General features: G+C 37.2%; 1 protein-coding gene across 1 annotated transcript; it reads right to left on the minus strand.

The window, feature by feature from the left end:
• Positions 1 to 3,122: 3,122 nt before the first annotated feature.
• On the minus strand, positions 3,123 to 22,820 carry CHODL (chondrolectin). The gene is made up of 6 exons (XM_028116965.1): positions 22,742 to 22,820; positions 12,332 to 12,641; positions 11,863 to 12,020; positions 8,232 to 8,318; positions 6,229 to 6,331; positions 3,123 to 3,207 (listed from the first exon to the last, which is right to left on the minus strand). Exons 1-6 carry the CDS (start codon positions 22,818 to 22,820, stop codon positions 3,123 to 3,125), a joined length of 822 nt encoding a protein of 273 aa, XP_027972766.1.
• Positions 22,821 to 23,675: the final 855 nt, after the last annotated feature.

The following is a 23,675-nucleotide window of genomic DNA, read 5'->3' on the forward strand; positions in this document are numbered from 1 at the left end:
TGCTATAAATTATCTAGTCCCAGAATCTCAATATTCTTCCCACTTTTCTATCTAAATGCATTTCCAGTTCATCTTGAACATATCCTTAATATTTTCCCCACTTATAAAAAATATGTATTTTAAGCTGTCACAGACATGGACTAAATTGATTATACAGTGCTCTCAAGCTAATTAAACAGCAAACAAGCACAAGTCTGTATCACCCTTGTATCAAAATAAAAAGTAAATTAACTGATATTGTTATTCTGTTATTGCATCATTTTTTACCTGAATTAATCGTACCATCCATTTATTTCAAGCTAATATTTTTTAAGTTTCCAAAAAGTAATTAGACATATCCAAAAAATATAACTATTACAAATGGGTTTTTTTTCTGATTTATGTGTTTTACAGTGAATGTTTTTAACATGTGCAAAACTTACTTAGACACAGCTGAATCACCCATTAGAAGCCCAAAAATGTGGAATAAATGAATTTGCCTCACTGCTTTAATCTTTTGGATCATTTCCAGAGCAAGTGCAAACTTCGATTGAGCTTACCACACAAAATCTATCGATTTATTTGGGAAGAAAAAATTCACACACACGCGTGTGCACACACACACACACACACACACAATTGCTTGGGTCTATATGGTCCAAAGTAACAAAAGAAAGAGTAGGTTTAAAGGAGTGTTGACTGGCGCTATGGAAGAAACACGATTTGGGCTACATTTGAAAGGAATAATTATGATTGATGTATTGAAGAGGCATTGGGGCCACTGAGTATGTAGGGGTTCAGGGAAGTTCAGAGATTGAGGATAATAGATAATCATGTGTTGCTGTACCAAAAGTCTCTCTCTCTGGGGAACAGAAAAAGGGAAAACAATGTCATATAAGAAAACTGCGGCCAGATAATTGGGCACTACAAATTTGGTGAACAACTATGGTATTTATTGTCAGGACAAAAATCAGGAATCCCCAAACACACTACTCCTTTTAAGACCTTTCCAATGACTTGATCTTAGAAGCAGTTAGAAAGGATGGAGAAACAGGGGTAGAGTTGATTTGTTTGATTTTACTACCTGGATATTGTTCCACAATTCACCTGCATTTCAAGACACATATTAGAACTATGTTCTGAAAATACAAACACAACAGATACACCAGGTACCATGTACTCTTCATTTTTCAGAGGTCAGCTAAAAGTTTAAGAAACCCTAAGGACAATCTCACTGTCACTGTTTAATAAGAGGGAAGTTGACTGAATGGGCCTGGATCAAAACAACAGGCAAAACCACAACCCTCCCCCATCGCCTTGCCTCTCCCGCCATGCAGCTGTTGTGGTAGCCATGGGTGCGCAGACAATGGGGAAAGCACTGTCTCCCTTCCCTCAAGTCCTGACTAAAGGAAGGAACGCATGGTGGGAGCTCGGAGGGAAGAGGTAGATCCCAGCAGAGAAAGGGAGTGCTAAATGTGGCCAGATTGGAGCTTAGAATGCAGCTGTCTGTTCCTTCCCTCAGTCTCTAAGCAGCTGAAAGGGCGCCAAGGCCCGCTCATTTCTACTTGTCTCTAAGTTTTGCCAACCAACTCTAGTTGTGAATTGCCTTAATGAAAGCTCTTTCTTTTCCAGCTTAAATGGTTTACCAGGGAAAAGATGAGGTTTAAAATGCTCCGTAATCCCAACTTCGATTCATACCCTACCTCAACAGGCATTTGTCTTCCTCTTCATGTACTGCCACAAACATATCATATTTCATTCACTTAAAAGATTTAGACAATACCCATGGTCTTTCTTCAGAAACAAGAACTTTTTATTTAGTTAAAAGGAACACAGGGACATTTGAAGACCAGATAGTTACAAGTCTCTTGAGAAGGAGCCCCAAGAGTTGAAGAAACTAGAGAAGATAAGACAAGAAGAGCCGCAGTTCACTCTCTCAGGCAAATCCTCAACAGGAACACATGATCACTGATGCCCTCCAGCCCATGTTTACAGTAATTCATAATTTCTCTCCTTGGTAAAATATCCTTATGCTGTGCTTACCTCCACACTGATAGTGACCATGCACCTGGTCCCAACCGTGAGACCACTTTACCTGCTGATAGTGGCTGAACAGAGCTAGGGGAAAACCTTAGGCCTCCTTTGCAGCCATCTGCTTCTGGTGTTAATCCCCACCCCCAAACAACCATCTTTGTTTTGTGGGCAACGGAGGGACTAAATTGATTCCAGAACCCTCAGAGAGCTACTTGTGGTTATATAGGCAACATGTGAAGACATATGATTTATATTGTGTATGCCACTTTTGTTTTGTTCTAGACTGTTCTAGACTGTAATATTGTTGATACAGCTATTAACAAAGTTATTATTACAAAATCCGTTGAACTTTAAACTAAAAATAACTGTAAGGCACAGTTATTTGTCTTGCACAATTGAAATTAGACAATTCTTGCCTCTACATAAAATATTTGAGTAAATTTACACCACGGTTAATGAAAAAGCTTCTTATTTCTGAAGAGATTTCCTAAACATTGTCTGACCCCAGAGCAGAGAAACTGAAAGAAGATGAACCATTTCTATAAAAGAAACTTCTTCTATGGTAATAGACCTATGTGTGTGTGGATTCAGTTGAAAACAGTGATACATTTCTTTAATCAAAACAACATGTATTGAAAAATGAAACACCATAAAAATAAATACTAGAACAGTCCATTTTTATCAAACACTTATGTAAAGGTAAAATACTTTTGCACACTGTAAATTTTAGTACAATTTACATTACATTAACTAGATTATGACTTATGAAAAGTGACAGAAACAAAAATAACTGCTTCCAACACATATACTTCTCTGATGTGTTAACAGCAATTTTATCTGCACAGTCCATTCCATTTACTTAAAGTCTGGGTGCATCCTTTAGTGAAATAAGCATGTCTCACTCCATTATTAGCACAGCATATTTTGTAAATGAAATAATAGACATATAAAAATTATTTTAATATTTGCCTCAAGGGGGAGCTTACAGTTCATCTTGCAGATCCTTTGAGATTTCAAGCCATTCCAAGCTAGTGTTCTGATGCCATTCCTGATGTAGATCCAGGATTAGAAAATCTTATTTTCTGTTTTGGAGCCAAGTCAGTGAATTATTATACTTCCATGCCGCTTTCTTTTCTGGTGCTTTTTGAAATCCACAGTGTGGACTGGGTTGGGCTAGTTTTTGTTCTTCCTTTACTGAAAAACATTAAGAAGAAGTTCAACGTCTGAGACTTTTTATTGAAATAGGCATGTTTTGGTCCAAATGGAGATATTTCAGACCCCTATTATAAAAGGGTCTTTCTTCTCTCACCACCAGCATATCTACAAAAAAGTCTAGATTATTCCAGTATGTGAAGATGGTAAACAGGTCATGTGAAATGATGAAAAAAATATAATTGATCTCTGTTTGACCCTTCTTAGTTTAGAATTCAGACACATTCAAACACATACACACGCAAATGTGTCTGACATAATACCAAAAAGTTTCATTATAATCACCCATAAATCTTCATTTTATTTGATCAGTGATTTTTGAAATTTTGCTTTTTGAATATTCTTCCATTCACATATGCTGTATTTGATGCTAAATCATCAAAATAGTGCTTTTGTCCTAAGTGTAAGGACCTTCCTAATCCCCTCCTCCCCTCGATTTTCCTGATCCCTGAAAGTTTGGTTTTGCTTCAGTCTCTGCAACCAATGTAGTTCAAAGTAGATTCAGGCCTTGATGACTTAATTCCTCGAGATCTGAGACTGAACTTCCCTCTTGTCAGATAAAGAATCCGAACCCACACTTCCAGCCCCCCATACAGGGCTGGCTGTCTTCTCACTCTCTTTCCATAAAATGGCCACTTCTCAGGCTCCTGCGTAAATGCCTGTTCCTGAGTTTATCTCCACAAATCGTCCTCTACCAAGCTACTCATCAAGATCTAGATTCCTGGGTCTCATTTCCTGAGAATGAACCCTCACCTGGATAACTTAACCACTTCTAGTTCCTGGACCTTGGGTCCTGCACTTCCTGCCTCCCACAGAGATTCCCCTCACGGGCATCTGCCCCCACACACCACAGGTAGCCCATTCCATCTACTCTCAGTCTACCAGAAGTGGCAGAACTCCTTCCAAGACAGAAAAGAACTCTTCCTAACAAGCCTGAGCAATACAATTCTATAATATTACTTAACCGACTTCAATTTAACTGCGGATTTCTTACTAATAAAATGTTATGCCCAAATTACATGTTTTGGAGATTTGCTTCCAGAAAAGTAAGACCAACCCATCTTTATCTACAAAGTCATCTAACATGAATGAAAAATAAATCAAGTAAAATTTATGAAAAACCAGAAATTTTTTCAAATGGCAGATAAAAGGCCATTAAGTTATTAATGTAATTTAAATTTTTGTGTAGCATTAGCATTTCATTTAAGAGTTACTACCAGTTAAGGAAACAAGTTATTATTTTGAACATGACATGGAATGATATAAACCATTATGTGTACCAGATTGGAATTTAAACTTTCTGCAAGGCACTCAGATGATAATGGAGTTGAGTCTTTGGTGAAGTTTCTCCTTGCTTTCCTGGAAGAAAGGAAAAGGGGACGATCTAAGAACGAATGAATTAAGCACTACAGCTAATTCCGGCATCTGGGGGTACTCAATTTTGGTTTATTTTCTCACTCTGAGATTTTCAAACAAGTGAAAACTCCTCAGATCTTCAAAGGTATAAAAACCTGGAAGACTTTCATATGAATAGAATCTCCACAATAATACACTATTTGGAAGAAGGAAAACAAACTTTAGAGAAACCTCAGTTACTGGAACTTCAGTAATTTTTATTTTAGAAATGACAATGTCTGCATAATATTTTTTAAATTGTTTTTTTCAAGATGAGTTGCTATTTACAGTTCTTCCTTAACAGTTTGCTGGATTAAGGGGAGATTTATATCACATCCTCTCTCTACTTCTCTGGTTTTCAAAATAACTAATCATCTTTCCATCTATAGTCTCCGGAATCAAGGGAAGAAATGAGATATTTACAATCATCTTTTTTCTGTACAAACTATTACAAATAACTTTTAACTGTGTTTCCCAGATATATTGGAAAACCCAGAGGACACAAAATGTAGTATTAATTTGCCAGGTTTTACTTATCATTATTCAAAATGTCTTATTTAAACAACTTGTACATCACACTTTGTGTCCTTTAAACAATTTATGTGAACAATTTAAAGTTTACATCTATTTAAAGTTTTTTTTTTTTCTGGGGCATTTTTTACTTAGTGGATCTTTATGGTTTATTTCAGAAACAGATGAAGATGAACTCGAATCAAAAGAGAAATATGACTTTCATTTGCAGGTCTTTCCCTGATGAAGTCACTCAGTTTTTGTTTAAAACACTAAGAAAGGTCCCTGTTCGGGAACGAAAAAATAAAATAAAATAAAATACTGACAAAGATGGCTAGTTTATTCTGGCAAATATGTTCTCATTTAAACCCAATATCTTTTCCTTTCTCTTTTAATAATATTTATATTTCATATATTCATTTTTTAATTGATAAATTGACACACATGAAAAAATTTCACCTTTAACTCAAGAGTATGGTTAAACAGATATAAAAGAATACCCCCAAGAATCTTGCTATTAAGATATATCATTTTGAAGGAAGCTGCCTCCTAAAAGTGACCCAGTTTTACCATTGTACTTTATTTCTTATACTCAAAAGATCCTTTGGAAATAAACAACAACCTATGACTTAAAATGTTGAAAAGGTATTACAGAGTGTACCCAAAAATCAAGTCTTGCATACAACTTGGGGTCAAGATTGAAAGGTTTAGCATTAATGCTTATACGTAATAAGAGATAGTGAGGTAGAGTTACGTATGTGTCAGCTTAGAAGGATTCAAATTTCAGATCCACCACACACACTAGCTATGAGACCCAAGGCAAACTGGGTAACCCATCTAGGCCACCATCCTCTCAACTGAAAAATACAAACAAGAGTACCTACTTCATACGATTTGTGAATATTAAATGAGATAATTCATGAATCCTATAATCAAGGCCTATCTTATTAGATTGTATATAGTGGATTTGTACTGACAGATACGAAAATCAGAACTTTCTTAAGGCAAATTAAAAATATAATTTTATACTTTTTAAATGAGTTCTGGAAAACCTATATAAAAGTTTTCAAGTTGTCTCTACATATCTGAATTACTTACCTTTTATGCAGCATCTGGAAACAGCAGGTTCCAAAAGCGACCAGTATCAATAAAAGCAGTGGGATTGTTGGTATAACAACATAAATTAGATTGGGAATTATGCCTACAAAAGCAAAACAGTCTTAGTATAAAAAGATGGCTGAGGCAGAATTCTAACACTAAAATTATATAAACATTTTCCAAAACTTTAAGGTAAAATAGAATTATTATAAATAAATGAATTCTGAGAAAGTTTCTTCCCCAAATATTGAATAATCTAATGAAATAATATATTTGTTTGACAAAAATTAAAAACAAAAACTTACTTCACTGGTTGCCATGCTCCAATTTAATGACCATATATTTCTAAAACTATTATTAAGTCTGCAATTTAGATAGGGGCTAGTTTTCATGACATATTAATAATCTTAGCTATCTCACTTCATTAATCCTTCTCAGTTATTACTTCGAGAAACAAGCACTGATTATTAAAATAATTGTTGATTTATTGGTTATATAATTATCCTAGCCAATAAGGTCAATTCCATGATGATATGCAAGACTCTCTGGGATTAAATCAAAATATTAAACATTAGTAAATATTAACTAATGATACAGTCATAACCCATAGATGCAAGATTCCAGAAGCATAAAGACTTGATCTTAATTAAATTCTAAAATGAATCATTTTTTAATCCTGTTCCATCACACTTGATAACGTTAGGTATTCTTGGTAAAATAAAAAATTGCCACACTTAAGCCCCATACAGATTAAAATCTCCTTATTAAACATTTTTTCAAGGTCATAAGAGGGAAAATACTCCTCATGTAATTATTTACTAAAATTTTTAATTAGGTTTAGATGTTCTGACTGGTTTTAAAATCAGGCACCTGAAAAGTAAAAAGCACTAAGGTTTAATATCATGTCCATATAAGAAAAGCAAATTGAAAACTATACATTTCTCTAGGAAATCAAAAGCTGTCAGCATTACCAATCTAGATAATTCTAGTCAAAGTGGACCAGACTTAGATCAAACTAACCATTTAACTGCACATCCTGTCCTTTGTTAACAAAAGATGTATTAACTGAGGTCTAGTGATGGGGTATTTGGGGGGTAAGTTGCTATGCTTTCACCTAATTTTGAGTCCCCAATACATGACTTCAAGGATTTTAAGGATTCAGGAAATATTTTCATTCCTTTTCCAAATACCATCATGATCCCTTATATATAATAGTCAAGAAAAAGAGAAAGTATTTCCTACTCTTCCATGGATTTTGGATCACCTGTGGAAAGACTCTGAGACTTTGGGTCTTTGGCTCAATCTTCACAAAGTAACTAGCATAAATCAAGATTTCTGCCTGGTGGTGACAGGACCATGCTAAAAGAGCACCCAACTAATACTAAGAGCAGCTTCTGATTGGGATTTACAATTCCAATCAGGGAATGTGCAATTTGCACTGGGATTCCATTGCTTTCTTTGGCGGAGAGTGCTGTGCTAGGGACAGCTGGGTTGAGAGCTGTTTGTATGCATTTTTTTCCCACCCTGTTCACCAGTGAGTGGTATCACCTCAATAGCCTGAAATCAGCCAAGGTGGGAGTACACATACCACAGGAATCTGCAAAGGATACAAATCAGGCTTTTTCTTTTATACCCACTCCCACATCAGCCACTCCTTAAACATTTACCAGCACACCACTGTTTGTGAGCCACTGAATGTGCCAATTTACATCATAATGCCTATGTGTTATGCAGAAGGTTCTAGGGAATCCAGGTTTCCAGGTGGATTACTTAGTTTATTACTAGATATGTCTACTTGAAGTGAACAATTAGGAAGGAAACAAAATAGATTCTTCTGTTCAAAAATTGCTTAGCTTTAGCAGTTCAAAAAGTAAATTTCCATAGGCCAAATTCAGTGCACCATGTCATCAAGCAACGTGAAAAGTTAGGGCCAGCATGAAGCAGAGTTTAAAATTATAGATTCTGCTCTTGATAGAGGGGTTAAAAACATGTGAATTCATTACCTGCTTCAGTAACAACCACATTTTGAGGGGTGTCTCCTGGTTGATTTGTAAAATAAGTCTTTTCTACAGGAGAAGTTGGGTTAATCTCTGTAAATAATAGGAACAGGCATCATACACAATGATAAAAAAGAGAAATACAAATGTAGATGAAAATAAAACTTTATAATAAAACAATGTAAACACCAGAGTTTTGATTTCTGAATAATTTACAGATAAAAATTATATCTTGAATTTATATTTACATGAAATTGTTCAACTGTGAAGTCATCATTTAATTATCTTTGAATAAAGTATCCACTTGGTGAATCTATTTTTTATTATTTTTTTTTCACTTGGTGACACTTTACAACTCGGATCTCCTTGGTGAACCCTTGCAACCCCAAAACTGCATTTAGTAATCGGTGGCGTGTCTATACTGATGACAGCCTGGTACAGGTAATAATGACCAAACACGTAGAAAGCAAGGCAAAGAGAAGCAGGAATTAGGAGTATAACAATGTGAGACACTAAGTGCAATTCAAAGACAAGTATAGATGACTTCTTCATTAATATCAGCATAATATTTAGGTTTCTCCTTGCAGTAATAATCATCAGATGACTGCACATGGATTGCATTTGGAATGGATGATTCAAGTAACAACGTTCAAAAGCCCGTTTCTGTCCTAGAAAAACAATGCCATACTTAAATGTGCTTTCCAGTAGTGTCTATTTCTTTAAAAAAAATAATAAAAAATTAAGGCTTGCAAGTCCTTTCTTTCCTTAGTTTTATGAGACAAGATCTCTTCAGTGGTTATACAATTAAAAAATGTCAAAATTTCTTACCATGATCTGGTATTGCTGTGCTGCCTATTTTTTCCCCTAGGGCACTATTTGGTAAATTAATAGTTCACTGAAAGTAAATTGAATTAATAAGAAAAAAACTTGTAACTTGTCTTCATTTTTTTCAAAAATATAATTCTATTTATGTTTGTCAATTGATGGAAGAGAAAAAATACATGCAGATTTTACATTAGTTTAGCATGTTAAATCATTTTTAATACCATGTTGGCTACTCTAATTTGGCCACATAGTCTTTCTTTATTGGAACTTTATCATAGACTATCCTGTAATAATTTTTATTATTCTTCTAAACATACTTCACCCTAACACTTCAATAGCCTCCTGTAGGTTTTAGATACAGTCCTACCCTACACTCATTTTTCTACAGAACTTAGGCACTCCATGCCAGTTGCTGCACAAATATTACAGATATTATGCAATTTATCAACATAGAACTGGCTGTTTTAAAACAATAATCTTAATAATCTTTAAATTGATGTATTTTCTGATTAATAGTATTTTAGAAACTTAACCCATATACACTATTTTTAATGTCTAAGAACAAGAGCACATAATGCAATTTTAATGAGTACAAAAATTAGATTCAGAAGTATCCCCATAAAAATGTCTTAAGATAACACTGATAGACACAAAGAATAGATATGTGACTCACAGAGCAATAACCAAAAATGGAGAAGAGAGTGAGAAAACCAATTAGTGAGTTATTCAGTTTCTTCACAACTATGTTAATTGTTTACCACTTCAGATATCATTAGTCATATTATTAGATGGTGTGTAGGGGGCAGAAAGAGGAGACTAAGTTCAAACCACACAGCACTCCTGGTAATTGGAGAATAAAGTTCAAAATAATTGGCGTTCTAATTCGTAAATTTTAATAAATCCCACTGCTTACTCCTCCAACCCCCTCACCACCAAAAACTAATTCTCCACTAAAAGGGCACTATCTAAGCAAGAAATTTAATCACACCAGCATTATTATTAAACAAAACACTAAGCTCAAGGAAGGTTAACAGATAGAAAATAAATATTTAAATTAAAATAAAGAAATAAATATTTAGAATATTTAGAATATCAGAAGAAAAAATTAAATATTTAAATTAAAGACTAAAAATTCTAACTACATTAATAAGACTATAAATATAGCTATATATTTATAACTATAAAACTGGACATGTGCATCAGAAACAAAAAATACATAAAGGAATCTTATTCACAATGTAGAGATTATTTGAAGATTTAGGCAAAATATAGAAGATAAAGAAAAAATAATCTTTTATCTTAAATGCTCTTCCATGAATAATATGAACCCAGATTACCTACACAAAACAAGTAAAGAAGATTCTGGGCTTGACAGTGTCCTGAATAATTTGGTAAGTAGGAATTCAAAATAAAAATAAAATAAACAAATGTATGAAGAGCCAAATAGTTTCCCTAAAAGCTCAAAGAAAGGAGAAAGAAATATTAAAAATACTCCATAACATACTTTGTTTCATTCAATAGTTTCAAGTACATAGTATCACCAATTGAAAATATCAGAGGGTTTTAACTTTATATTTTTCCAAGAAAAAAAATAAAGACAAAGAACATAAGTGCCTAACAGATTTGGCTTTGCAAAGGCTTCTAAGAGGGTGATGATGGATTTAGGGCTTTAAAGAATAAACTCACCGGCGATACAGAAAGCTGGCTAATATACTGAAGAGCAGGATAAATATAAGAGAAGGGTAAATCTAATTCAAATAATCCCTTGTGCTTTAATGTCTTACAAGAAAGGAATCACGTAATTTCAAGAGAATAATGGAAATAGCAGTACTTGATTATAATTGCCTTCCATGAACACATTATGAGGTCAAGTAGATAGCCCCTCAGAAGACTTAAAATGACATTTCCCAACACTGAGGAGGAGAAAAACATCAAAAAAAAAAAAAAAAAAAAAAAAACTCTCAAAGCCTAAGTGTCCAGTTTGACTTTATTAGGTGATTAAAAAAATTAGTTTACAGAATTTTGAGTAGTCTCTACTTTTGGTCAAATATTAATTTAGTGGAGCTGTCCTCTTCAAAGTGATTCAAATTTACTATGTCCACAGGAAACCCCACCAGCGTAGCTCAGGTCAATGCAATCTTCCCATGTTGCACATGGCAAGAAATTGGAGATTTCAAACAAAAGCTATCTAAGGGGGCAGAGTCCAAAGAATGACAAAAAAGGAATACCATGGCAAATGCCCCTACTTTTTTTCCACTGTGGCTCGGTGAGCTAGAATCAGTCTGACTTCCATTGAGGAGCACATGTGAAGCAGCAACGCCAACACATGAGAAGCTAATGTTCCAGGAGGAAGTCACTTTGTTCCCTTAAATGCATCGGATAATCATCCAACGATCTGTCGCTCACATGTGTAAATCTCTAGGCGCTTTGGTGACTTATACCTACTTCACACACGTTACACTTGATATTTAAAATATTTTAAAATAGATATTTATTCTTTGTAAAAATCTGTTTACAAAAACGCAATTTGACCTTAACGTTAGACATGCTATTTTCTCTTAAAGACACATCTCCAGATGGGTTCTAGTTACCCCCTTCTGCTTCACTGATTGGGCAGTTTGCTCTATAACATAAAGTATATTTCAAGACACCGAGCGCTATGACAAGCTGCAAATAAAGTCCAGGTTTCACAGCAGAGAAACACAGAAACACAAAGAGCCATAGGCAGCGAAGCCTAAATAGAAATAGTGAAGATCAAAACTATTAGCAAATATGCACAAAATCTGCTATACCTATTTATGGTATTTCCTACCTGGTTCGTACTTGCAGATGTAATTGTGCTTCATGTTGCACCTGTCATCATTCCACTGGTAAAGGTAGGGACCCCCAAGGCCTGGGTTGGCCGTTGGCTGATGATACATCACCACACACTTTTCACTTCCACAGGAAGGTTCATCGGTATACCAGTTTCTGTAAACAGAGCAACGGGAACACCTCCAAGTGATTTCACCCATTCTTTTCTTTTTGTTTTGCTTTTTGTTGCAAGGTTTTATTTAAATTCCAGTTAGTGAACATAGAGTGTGATACCAGTTTCAGGAGTAGAATTTAGTGATTCATCCCTACCATATAATACCCTGTGCTCATGACAACAAGGGCCCTCCTTACTCCCCATCACCCAACTGGCCTCTTCTATTCGGACACCCTCTACACGTGAACAGAAATCTCCCTTCTCCGTTTTGCGCCCCCCAGAGAACGTCCAACTCTGCAGGATCCCTACTCACCGGTACTGGGAACTGCTTCCATCAGACCACTGGTAGAGGTCTGGGCAAGCACCAGGTATTTGCCCCTCTCCGTTTCGCCAAAGCCCTATCCAGAAATCACCATCAGAAATCCCTGTTCCTGGTTTTGTCAGGTTTTGCAACATACTTTCTATTAGCTTCTGTTCTGCTTCATTCTCCAGGCTGAGAAGGGCTCCCCCCTCACTCTCACAAGCCAGGCGTGCCTCCTGGAAGCTCACTCGGCTGGACAGTTCATGAAAGTAGGCCATTTTGTAGCAGGGATGCTTGAGGTCAGCAAAACACACCTTTTGGCCTGAAAAAAAGATGTTACGCATTGATTATCTGAACTATATTCATAATGCTACTATGATTTAAGATTAAAGAACCAACCGATACAGGATACACTCTCCCAAGACTGATTCTTCCATTGAATCATTTTCTAAGGTTTATTTTTTAAATTATTAAAAATTTCAATTTATAAAAGCAAATCGATTCCCTAGTAAACTTGTAATACAAACTTTGAGACACCGTACTTCAAGAAAATTTTTGTTAAGGGAATTCATGCTTCTTCTGGCTTAGATACAAACTAATTACCACAGCAAATGAAAGTAGCTAGAGAAATTTCAGGTATATAGAGCAAAGAGAGCTAAAAGGTCAAAATTATGAAAGAAAAATAATTCATAAAATAATTTAATTTTTAAAAAACAAGTACAGTAAAAAAAACAATGTATAGAAGGTATCATGAAAAAGATATAAGGTGGCAAATTTAAGGTGTAAATATTTGCTTTTATTGTATATACATGAAAGCAAATACATTAAAATTGGAAGTTAATAGAGGCCAGAATGAAGTTAATTCTAGTAATAACTTGTTAATAAAACACTGCATTAGAAGTGACAGGATAGATTGCTAGAGTACTCTAGAGCAATCTTTGAAAAAATTCTCATTGCCAATTCTCTGAATATTTTCTGGTTTTATAGGACATGCTGTGTGTGAGCTCCAGTTGCTCAGCCAATGACTTCTCTGTTTTTACACAGACATCTCAGATGAGTTATAAACTCCAAATAAGGGATGCCTAGGTGAAGGTTCAGTCGGTTAAGCATCTGCCTTCGGCTCAGGTCATGATCCCAGGGTCCTGGGATCAAGTCCCACATCAAGCTCCTTGCTCAATGGGGAGTCTGCTTCTCCCTCTGCCTGCCATTCCCCCTGCTTGTGCTCTCTCTCTCTCTCTCTCTCTCTGACAAATAAGTAAATAAACTCCAAATAAAATTTCCCAAATTTGAACTTAAGATTTTATCTATTTGAGAGAGAGAGAGAGAATGGGAGAAAGTGAGTGCACATGAACGGTGGGGGGGGGGGGCAGAAGGGGAGGGGAAGGGAGGAGGGGACTCCAAAACCTATGTGTGTGGGTCATGCTGGATCTCACAACCCTGAGATCACAACCCCAGCAGAAACCAAGAGTTGGACGTTCAACCAACTGAGCCACCCAGGCGCCCCTGAACTTAGAGAATCAAATACTTAAACAAATAAACAAAAAAGAAATGCATTTTAAATGTGAAACAAACATATCAGATAATAAAAGGAGCTATTAAAATCTCATCAATTGCTAATTATTGTCAATCTCTGATAACTTGGATAGAGATCAGGGTAAACTGAAATTTGGCCAAAATTGTCTTTCAAAAACAGTTAAATCATTAGCTAAAAACAAGTTAGGTGACATATATGAGAACAAATAATTTTTCAGCTTTAGAGTCTCCATTTATGTATTAAATGAAGCCATATTAAATAAAATGACTTCTTCAGATTTAACCTAAAAAATGCCCTATAAAATAGTTGAAATCATTTCTTTTATGAGTCTGAAAGTGGTAACACTGCATTTCTTTTCAACTTTCCCTAAATTAGGAGCACCTGGGTGGTTCAGTCAGGTGAGCATCTGACTCTTGATTTACTTCCGCCCACTTATACCACCAGACAAGTGTGCCAAATCATAGAGATGAGCTCCAGAACGCCATCCTGTTTTGTTTTTCATTAGTTTCTTTGGTTCACTTCTGATCTCTGCTATCAACTTTAAAAACTGCCATGCATCCCTCTCTGTCACCATTTCTTATTCCCAACCTGCTGCCCACAGCCTCTATTACTTTCTTCGCCTTTTTCCGATTTCAGTTTAGATTTGGCCTCAGAAAATAGACCACCAAATATTTTATGTAAAATTAAGTCAAATTACTTTATGCTAAGAAATTAAGGCAGAGGTCTACTGCTTTCTTAAGATTTGTCTGCATGAACGTTATTCTTGTTGGGACTGAAGGTTTTTTCAGCAGGTATTTAATTTTGTAGCTGATGGAGAAAATTTGTCAGTAGTGGAGGAAGGGGAGTGTTATTGTACTTAAACACTGGCTAAAAAATACAGCATTCAAGCTTTGTACTCTTAATTACAGTACATCACACTGAGTCAACATCAGTATCACATCCAATCTCCCTCAGAATCAGCAATTAATGACCTATGGTGACCCTCAGAGTCAGGAGGGCGCCGAAATCAGGAGGCCATTAACCTCACCACAGTGTTTGAGTGATAGGCATTCAATATCGTGGCTCAAGCTGAGAACAGCCATCTAATAAAATAGTTGCAGCAATGCAAGCAAGCCAGCCAGTTGTCCTCTCTGTCTCATTAACTGTGATCTGGACCCAGGAGCAACACACTGAATAATATGAACAACTTAACGGACTGCCCCAACTAATTGTTAATGAAAAATAAAACGTTAGTATGAATGACCACAGGAAAATGGAATTAAAGAGACTTCAAGAGGACAAATCAGTATGAAATAAATCATCCTTGAGAGATAATCATGGAAGTCCCAGTGGCTGATTCTAATACAATTATTTATTTTAATTTCTCCTAAATTATTATTGGATTTTGTGATGACTTGTCTAAAATGGTTGTTCCTGATAATATTCTAAAAATGCCATTAAGCCCAGTGAGTTCTGTGCCTGCATTTTTTTTAAAGATTTTATTTATTTATTTGACAGAGAGAGACATAGAGAGGGAACACAAGCAGGGGGAGTGGGAGAGGGAGAAGCAGCCTTCCCTGCGGAGCAGGGAGCCCTATGTGGGGCTCGATCCCAGGACCCTGGGATCATGACCTGAGCTGAAGGCAGATGCTTAACGACTGAGCCCCCCAGGCACCCCTGTGCCTGCATTTTTAACACAAGCTATTTCCATTTTCTTCTTCTACAGCCTTTACATATTTCTAAGTCTCAAAATATATCTCAACTGCATTCCCTTGAGTCTTCAACTTGCTCAATTTTTCACTCCAAGAACTCTCAGACTTGGATTTGACTCCAGCACTTCTGAAATATTAAACTTGTCCAACAAGATTGTTTTGCAAGATGTCAAAAGGGAGCCAAATTCTTTTAAAAATTAGCCAGAAGCTTGAATGAGTAAAAATTATTTATGTACCAAGGCCAGCACTCATTCAGAGGGTGCCTACGTATGACTTAGATGCAAAAAGTCTCTGCTCATTCTCTTTGATGAGTTAAAAAATAAACACCACACAGATCGCTTTATGGTGAGGATACCGAATTGATGACAGGAATTAACTCATTTATAAAATTAAGATAGCATTTTGAATGAAATGCTTAAGAGAACTTTAGTGTAATATGGACATTCCTAACACTGCTATGTGAGTCTACAGAGAAATAATACTAATAAGAGAAAAACCTAAGGCAGGGATTCTATTTAAAGTAATTACTAATAGTGGGTGAGGCCTAGATGCTAGCTGGCTGGCCATGGCACTGTGACAGGCATTCCCTCTTGGCTGTGATGATGGAGTGGTCCAGGGTCATGGGTGAGGGGGTAGAGACCGGTCTCTAGTATAGTAGAGACACTATAGAATAGTGGCCAAATACCACCAGAACAGGTAGATATTCACTCCAAAGTATTCGCTGAATATCAGCTGTGTCCTCAGATTTTGCACTGAAAAGTCACTGGCGGTTCAGATCTAGCAAGGCTGTTTTCTGAAAATTACAGATACGTGGCCCAGTTTTTATTACCATTCATATATAATCAGTTAAAGCTGACACTGTGGATTTCTTGACATCCACTTCTGTTTCACTACCAGCTACCGCCTTATTGTGCAAATGTGGTCCAAGCTGTAGCAAAATCAAGCAAAAAGAGCTGCTGAACACTCACCACCATTTCAGCTGATCGCATTTGGCCGAAATGGCAGGGGAACTCCAACAGCTGGGAAACAAATGTTGCCCTAATTCCCAGAAAAGTTCCATTAATACAGATCTGGAAGCCGCTTTTCCCACTTCTGTAGAGGCTAATCTTCCTAGAGAAACATGATTACCTCTCTTCTCATTCTGTGAGATCACATGGGGAATTGCTTTTTCTCTGATCTTTAAATGTTTCATTCAGATAAAATCTTCCATTGACTATTTTGAACAATAGGAATTCAAATCTTCCCCCTACTACATCTATTTCCATCTTCCTTCTACCAACCATAAAATATTTAGATGAATATTCAGATAACCAAGGAACAGTGTTTATTACAGTAAAGGAACCTTGATACTAACAATTTATTAAATGTCACCTAGGATTTCCACCTCGGATTCTACACCTATTAAATTTATACACAGACGCATACAGAACTACATACGTACACATGCACTTTTAGAGATAATTCTCAGTACTGCCTACTAAAAATAAACATTCCTATCACTGTCACCGCTAAGATTCTGCTATTCTACTATTCCCATGAATAGATGGTTTTGTGTTTTGTCTTAGTCATGAAAATTTAGTCCTTTAGAGCTAAATATTGGCAGTAAATACTTTTGGCATTGATATAAAAGTGAGGCCAAACTCAAAAAGTTATGGCAGTTTACTTTTTTCTTCCTGAATAGAAAGGATCTATGATTCAGTTTTATTTTGCTTATATTTATTAACTTTCTGACAATTGAGTCCTCTGTTAGTAAAGTAATAAGATTTTCCTTATACCTTGCATTATAATCATATATTATCAATATTGAATATTGAATTTATATCATGATTTTCAAATAAAAGCATAGAAAATATTTTATGAATTTCTATGGTTCAATCATAATCTACTTTTAGTTACAAAAAGAAAAAAAAAAGTTGCACAAAAGAGAATCTACATGATAAGTCTTCCCCAAACCTGACTAACTGAACTTCGGACATTTTACCAGAATCCCAGAAAATAATTTGTTTCTCATAATTCTTTCTTACTCTCTCCCAAATCACATTGCTAAATAGGTTGATCCAACATTATATGCTGTGACATGATCTCTGATAGCAATGCCAACACTTTTGAACTAAAAAGAAATTCTTTCAGTGTTCTCCTTACAGTGTTCAGTAGTGCGCCAACTTCTTAAGAATGATTTTTCATAAAAAAAAGTTTTGTTATAATAAACTTTCATTTTTGTAGCAGAGATTTTATAGTGCAATTAAATGCATAATGTGTTAGTACGAGTGTGCTGGAATCTATTTTCTTGCATTGATAAACAAACTCAAAACTGTAGTCCTGGCTCATTTTGTGGATGGTGGGGGCAGCTGGGAGTCCTACCTCTCCCCACTGGGACTTACCACAAGCTTTGAGAAGGGAATGGAATGCATTTTTTTAAATTTGCATATTTAAAATTGGGATCTAAAAAACAAATGGTAAACCAAGTGACTGTGTGTCTCAAAAGTTAAAGCATTCAATCAAAAAGAACTGGCTTTGAATCCCAAAGCTATAATGTACTGTGGGTACGCTGGGGAACATTACTTAAACTTTCCCGGTTTTCTCACCTGAAAAGGAGTTTTAAAGAAGTACTGATAAGAATAATAGGCAGACATCTATGAATAGTTTAGCATGGAGAGTCTCACTGCTAGCACAATCCATACCTTTGGGCAAATTAGGAAAAGATGCTCTCCTGGTGATATAGGCTATTCCCCTAGAAAAAGTTGTGTTTTCCTCTAGGTGGCCTCAGTTTCAGGCACAGGGCCTGCACACTGAGCTCCCTCGCAGCTTCTTGGCATGAACTCCCTGTGCATGACCCAGTCTGCACAAATCTGTTCAAACCCCTTCACCCTCCAACAGTCCTGTGCTGTAGGTCACATCATGTAGCTCCCATCCTATTTTAAAAAGTTAGGTAGTTTGCCAGATTCACATAATAAGTGAATAAGTCAGGGTTTAGAAGCAGGCAGTCTCTCTAGCCCCACAGTCCATGCCTTTACCCAGATGTCTATGCTGCCCTGTAGACAAATGTAGTATTTTTTCTAAAGCAAAATATTTCATGAAATAAAGAGATTGATGGATATATACATTATTCATGTTTTCTATCTTATAATTATTAGCATTGATCTGTTACTGATTAGCATCGCTGATATGTGGAAGGGCTTGTGCATTGAGAGTTTGTTTTTCTAAGCAGATTGTGGATTTTCTATTACTGAACATTTAGACACAAGATTAATATTGCAACATCTATCTCAGATTCTCAAACCATATCTAGCCTTAAGTATTTTTTTCATCTAGCCCTTTCATTTTCTAAATAAAGCAAAGCCCAAAGAATTTTTCCCAATTACCAGGAGTGCAACTGGAGTCAAGTTGTCAGGCCTGTTATATTACCAGTAATATGTTACAAGAGTGAAAGAAACAATCTCGCCTGCCAATTGTGTACATCCATCCACCTGTATGCCAAGTGCCCAGCACAGAAATCTGTTACAAAAGTGAAAACTGTTAGTGAGAACAACAGCTGGATTTCCACTCTGGACCCCTTAATACAATACCATCTCTTTTTTAACATTAATGTAATAGATATTGACAGCCTCAGGAAAAGGAGTTCTAAAAACAAAACTATAAAATGATGAAAAATAGCAGTTAAGGAGTAATGGCTATGATAGATGTGTAATTTATTAAATGACTAGTAATAAGATTAATTTGTCCCTTTCCTGCCCAAGAGATACTTAAGGTAATTGCATCTTTGAAAATTGCACTGTCATCACTTTATGCTTTTGATGATGTCATGGAATAGTACCACAGGATGGGATATGCTCAGCAGATTTTTTTCTATCTCCCTTGGTATTACAATAATCTCTAGGCTACTGGTCACCACACATGGATTTGCATAATTCTGTGGCATCTGCACAACAAAAGAGATGTGTCTAAATCTCCCAGTCTTCTAAATAAAATGCAGGCCAATTTGAATGAGTTCAAATTAATACATATTAAAGATTTCTGCAGAAATTTGGAGGGACCATGAAATACACTTAATGCCCTTTTGCTGCCTAACAGGTTGTGAATCACTGCTGTGTACACTAAAAAGAAAAAGCAAGACTAAAAAGCATCACACACACACACATTACTTCAAAACACTTCAAATGTTTAAAAATACCCACATGCTCTTCAGACCTTAGAAACCTGAATTTTGAACACTTTTTTTTTTAAGATTTATTTATTTATTTAAGAGAGGGAATGGGGGGCGGGGAGAGCAGAGGGAGAGAATCTCAAGCAGGCTCCCCGCCCAGCATGCAGTCTGGCATGGGGTTTGATCCCATGACCCTGAGAAACCTGAGCTGAAACCAAGTTGGAGGCCTAACCAGCTGAGCCACCCAGGCACCCCTGAACCCTTCTTTTTCATACATATCCATGTCCCTATAAGTAAAATCCTCTTATTTTTGTCCTAAAGATGTCATTATCTACCAGTCAAGTCACAGAATTAAATGATTGTACTCCCCACAAATATTCTCTACATATCTGTGTTCAGCAACAAATCGGTACAAATCTAAAATCCTAAAAGTACTTCCCAACTTTGACTCATAAATTCATTACTCTTTCATTACTGTAATTCATTAAATTACACTCATGGTTATATATTTTATTACATATTCATGCATCAAAATAAGCATGACCACTAACCTGTAAAACTACTTTCCTATTACTGTTAGATGTTATTCACTCGTATGGGGCAGATTATGATGAAGTTTGAAAGGTTATTTCTTGTTAAAATATTTTTATTTCATTTACAAATAATGCTATCAGCTTTTAAAACAGTGAAGTATTTAAAAGTATTGGAAAGTATCTTACTGAATATTTTAAAGTACTAAAATGAAGAAAATTTCTATAAAGGATTATTTTGTGAGTTCCTGTCTTTTTTCTGGGGAAAGTATTTATTTTGGTACACTACATAGAAATTACAAAGAGCTGTACTGATATTTAACAAAAACAGAAAATGTATTCCATATGTTATAAGTATGTTCCTAATAACAGCCCCAAAGAGCTTGTTTCATTTGATAGACACTCGAGTAGAATTTTGGTCCCCAGTGGCAGGTAAAAGTTGATGTACCACTCAGAACTTAATACTGGATCAGGCAGACATTAGACCTACTACTTCCAACATGTCATGTTTTAGACCATCTGTACTCATGCTATTGTGGCTAAAATATATTTTTTTTAAATTGTCTTCAAAGCACAAAGTCACAAACTTATAAGGGTCAAATTTTAATGTGAATTTTTATGGCCAAAGGCAATTAAATTATTCATAAGAAAAACATAACTAAGTAATTGTTTTGATATCAAGTAAACATCATCATTTATGCTAAATCAAATAGATCATGTTCAATTAATTAGAAATTTTCCAGATGTCACCTACAAGATGCCTATAAATACTTCACAGGAAAACACAAAAGATTTGCAACAATTTTTGCAATAATGGAACACAAAATAAACTTTTCATCAACACTATTTTAAGTTGTTTTTACTTTATATATTTTTTCTTCTCCCTTGCAAAGTTTATAGCATACAAACAAGAATATACCAAAAGGATACTATTTAAGGCAATGAAATGTTTCTATGTATTTAAAACACACCATATGCTAAAAGCCTGATCTCTGCTGCTCATTCATTTGTAAGAGTAATTCTCATAGACACAAAGGCAGTCAAATATGCAATTTACACATTCAGATCTATATAGTGAACTTTTTCTTCAAAGATAAATTAGGGGGAAAGAGATCTAATGTATGGCTCCTGTAACATCCTTACTTGGTACTGTAAAGTTTTCATTTTATCAATATAAAGAGCCTGATTTTCTCTCCCTGCCTCCCAAATGTAAGCAGCATGCATGTCCAAATAACAGTTCACAGTGTATTTAATTCCAGTATCTCCAGAGGGCCAAAAAAGTCAGCGGTGAGTGATTGATAACTAGACACTGAAGAATTATATTCTTAAGATGTAGGAGATCACATATTGCTGAGGGGGAGATCAGCAACAATTAAGCTTAATATGCCAGTTTCTAAAGGTCTGGCTTCACTACCAATTAAGTTGATGTCATCTGTCATCTATCCCTACCTTTAGTGACACCTGTTATACAGATGAACAGAATGTGAAAAGGATTTTGTGCTTTTTACATTAAAAAAAAGTCCACACTTAAAACACAGTCCCACATACATTCAACAAATATTTATTGCAACACTTTAATTAGCATTGCAAGAAATTACAATAGGGATAGTTATGCTCAATTTTCATGTAAGGCACTATTCATTCATCCTAAGTTTTTGAGAATCTTCCTGGTTTGTTTTTTTTTTTAAGAGACCTTCCCAAAAAGTAAGGAGGGTGAATGCGATATAAATTGCTCAACAATAGAACAGTGCAAGTGGAAGAAAAAGAAAAATCAGAGCGAATGCTTGGAAGCTTGCCAATTCCGATCCATTTTCCTTGCACTGACTCGACCCACCTAATTGGGCACCTACTGTGTGCACGAACCTGTTTTCATTACCATGTACACCCCAGCCCAACTCGACCGGTCTTCCTTTTCTGAAAAGTCCCCAACTTGGAATAAGGTGGGCAAAGGAAAGGTGTCTACACACAATGACCAGTAAGTCCCCTGTTCTTTGTCAGTCCTCCCTGAGAACAAAGGCTGCATACATGCCCAGGAGACTGTGAGCGACCCACAGCGAGCAGGTCTGGCCTCGGAAACCATCCGAGTGAACACGGTGCGGGGACTGAAGTCAAGCCAGTCCAACAGGGGGTGGCATTTCTGCGGTTCTTATGGCTTTGGGTTTCCTCTGCCCGCTCCATGGTACCCCACCCCTTTCCTGTGGCCAACTCCCTTACAAAGAAAGTGAAAATTACTCTTGGAAAACGCTGTAACAGAGCTCGCTTCGCAGCTACTGAACCAGGCACTTCCAAAAAATTTAAACTTTTCTCTGCGCGTGTTTTTTGGGGGCGGGGAAGAAAGCAAACCGCAATCTATTCCCCTTCCCCGCCATGCCCCCGGCTCCTCCCCGCCCCCTACCCCGCACAGGTTTCCCACCTCCCGGAGAGCCTTGACCCCAGAACAGGCGGCCCCGCACCGCCCTCGTCCGCGCACCCCGCGGTGCCCTCTCCTGGCTCGTCCGCTTGTCAGGCAGCCCCCTGACTCACCGCTGACCACCCGGCGGCAGAAAACTCCGTGGCCGCAGAGCAGCGCGGCTCCCAGCAGCAGTGAGACCACGCGGCTCATCGTGGCGCGGCCACAGCAGCAGGTGTGCGTGGAGCGAAGAAGACCTCTGCCCGCCGCGCAGGCGGAGCTCTAACCTTTGAGCCTCCCTGCCTCCCCGCAGGACCCTACTCCCGCCTGAGCCCAGCTGGCCGACCCCCTGCACTCATCGCCTTTGGCCGGACCTGGGGCCGGGCGCGCCCTTGCTGCGCGCGGGTGTGCTAGGCTAGAGTGCACCACCCGGCTGGTGCGCGTTGAAGGAGAGGAAAGAAGTTAGAGGGCCCCGTGTCTGCCCGGGGGGTGAAGCAGGAGCCCCGGGTTGGACCCCACCCGACCCCTTTGCTCCTCTCCAGGGCCTCTGGCTAGCGAGGGGCTGAGACCCTGTGCCTAGTCCCGGTTCTCAAGGCGGTGGCAGCAACAACAGCAGCTCTGTGCTAAAAGCGCGCACTTATATACCCGCATCCCGAGGTTCCGGCCCCTCGCTAGCGATAATTTTTAACTACTTCATCTCTCCCGCTATGCGGAGCATTCCGGCCCCTCCCCTAAAAACTGGAGCCGCTTTGAAAAGAGTGCAGTCAGCAGCCCCACCTCCTCCCCTCCGCTTCTCCTGGCCCCTTCTCCTTTGGCTAACAGACCCGATACTCACTTGTGTAAAATGTGACAGCTTTGCTATTAAACTCTGGCAAAAGTTGGATCCATTTGGTTTTCTCAAAGATTAATGTCCACGGGGATGCCAAGTTGTGGGGCCTCTTTTTGTGCTAAATTGCTTGATCATATGTATTGCTAGATGCAGGGCACTAGCCACTATTCAAGATGGATTGGCGAAGTGGGAGCCAAAATCTGCTCAGTGAATTATATGATGTGGCAGGTTTTTCCCCA

This window comes from Eumetopias jubatus, unplaced genomic scaffold, assembly GCF_037043125.1.
Source record: "Eumetopias jubatus isolate StellerSeaLion01/CBP00866 unplaced genomic scaffold, mEumJub1_p1.0 scaffold_1, whole genome shotgun sequence".
NCBI classification, from domain to species: Eukaryota; Metazoa; Chordata; class Mammalia; order Carnivora; family Otariidae; genus Eumetopias; species Eumetopias jubatus.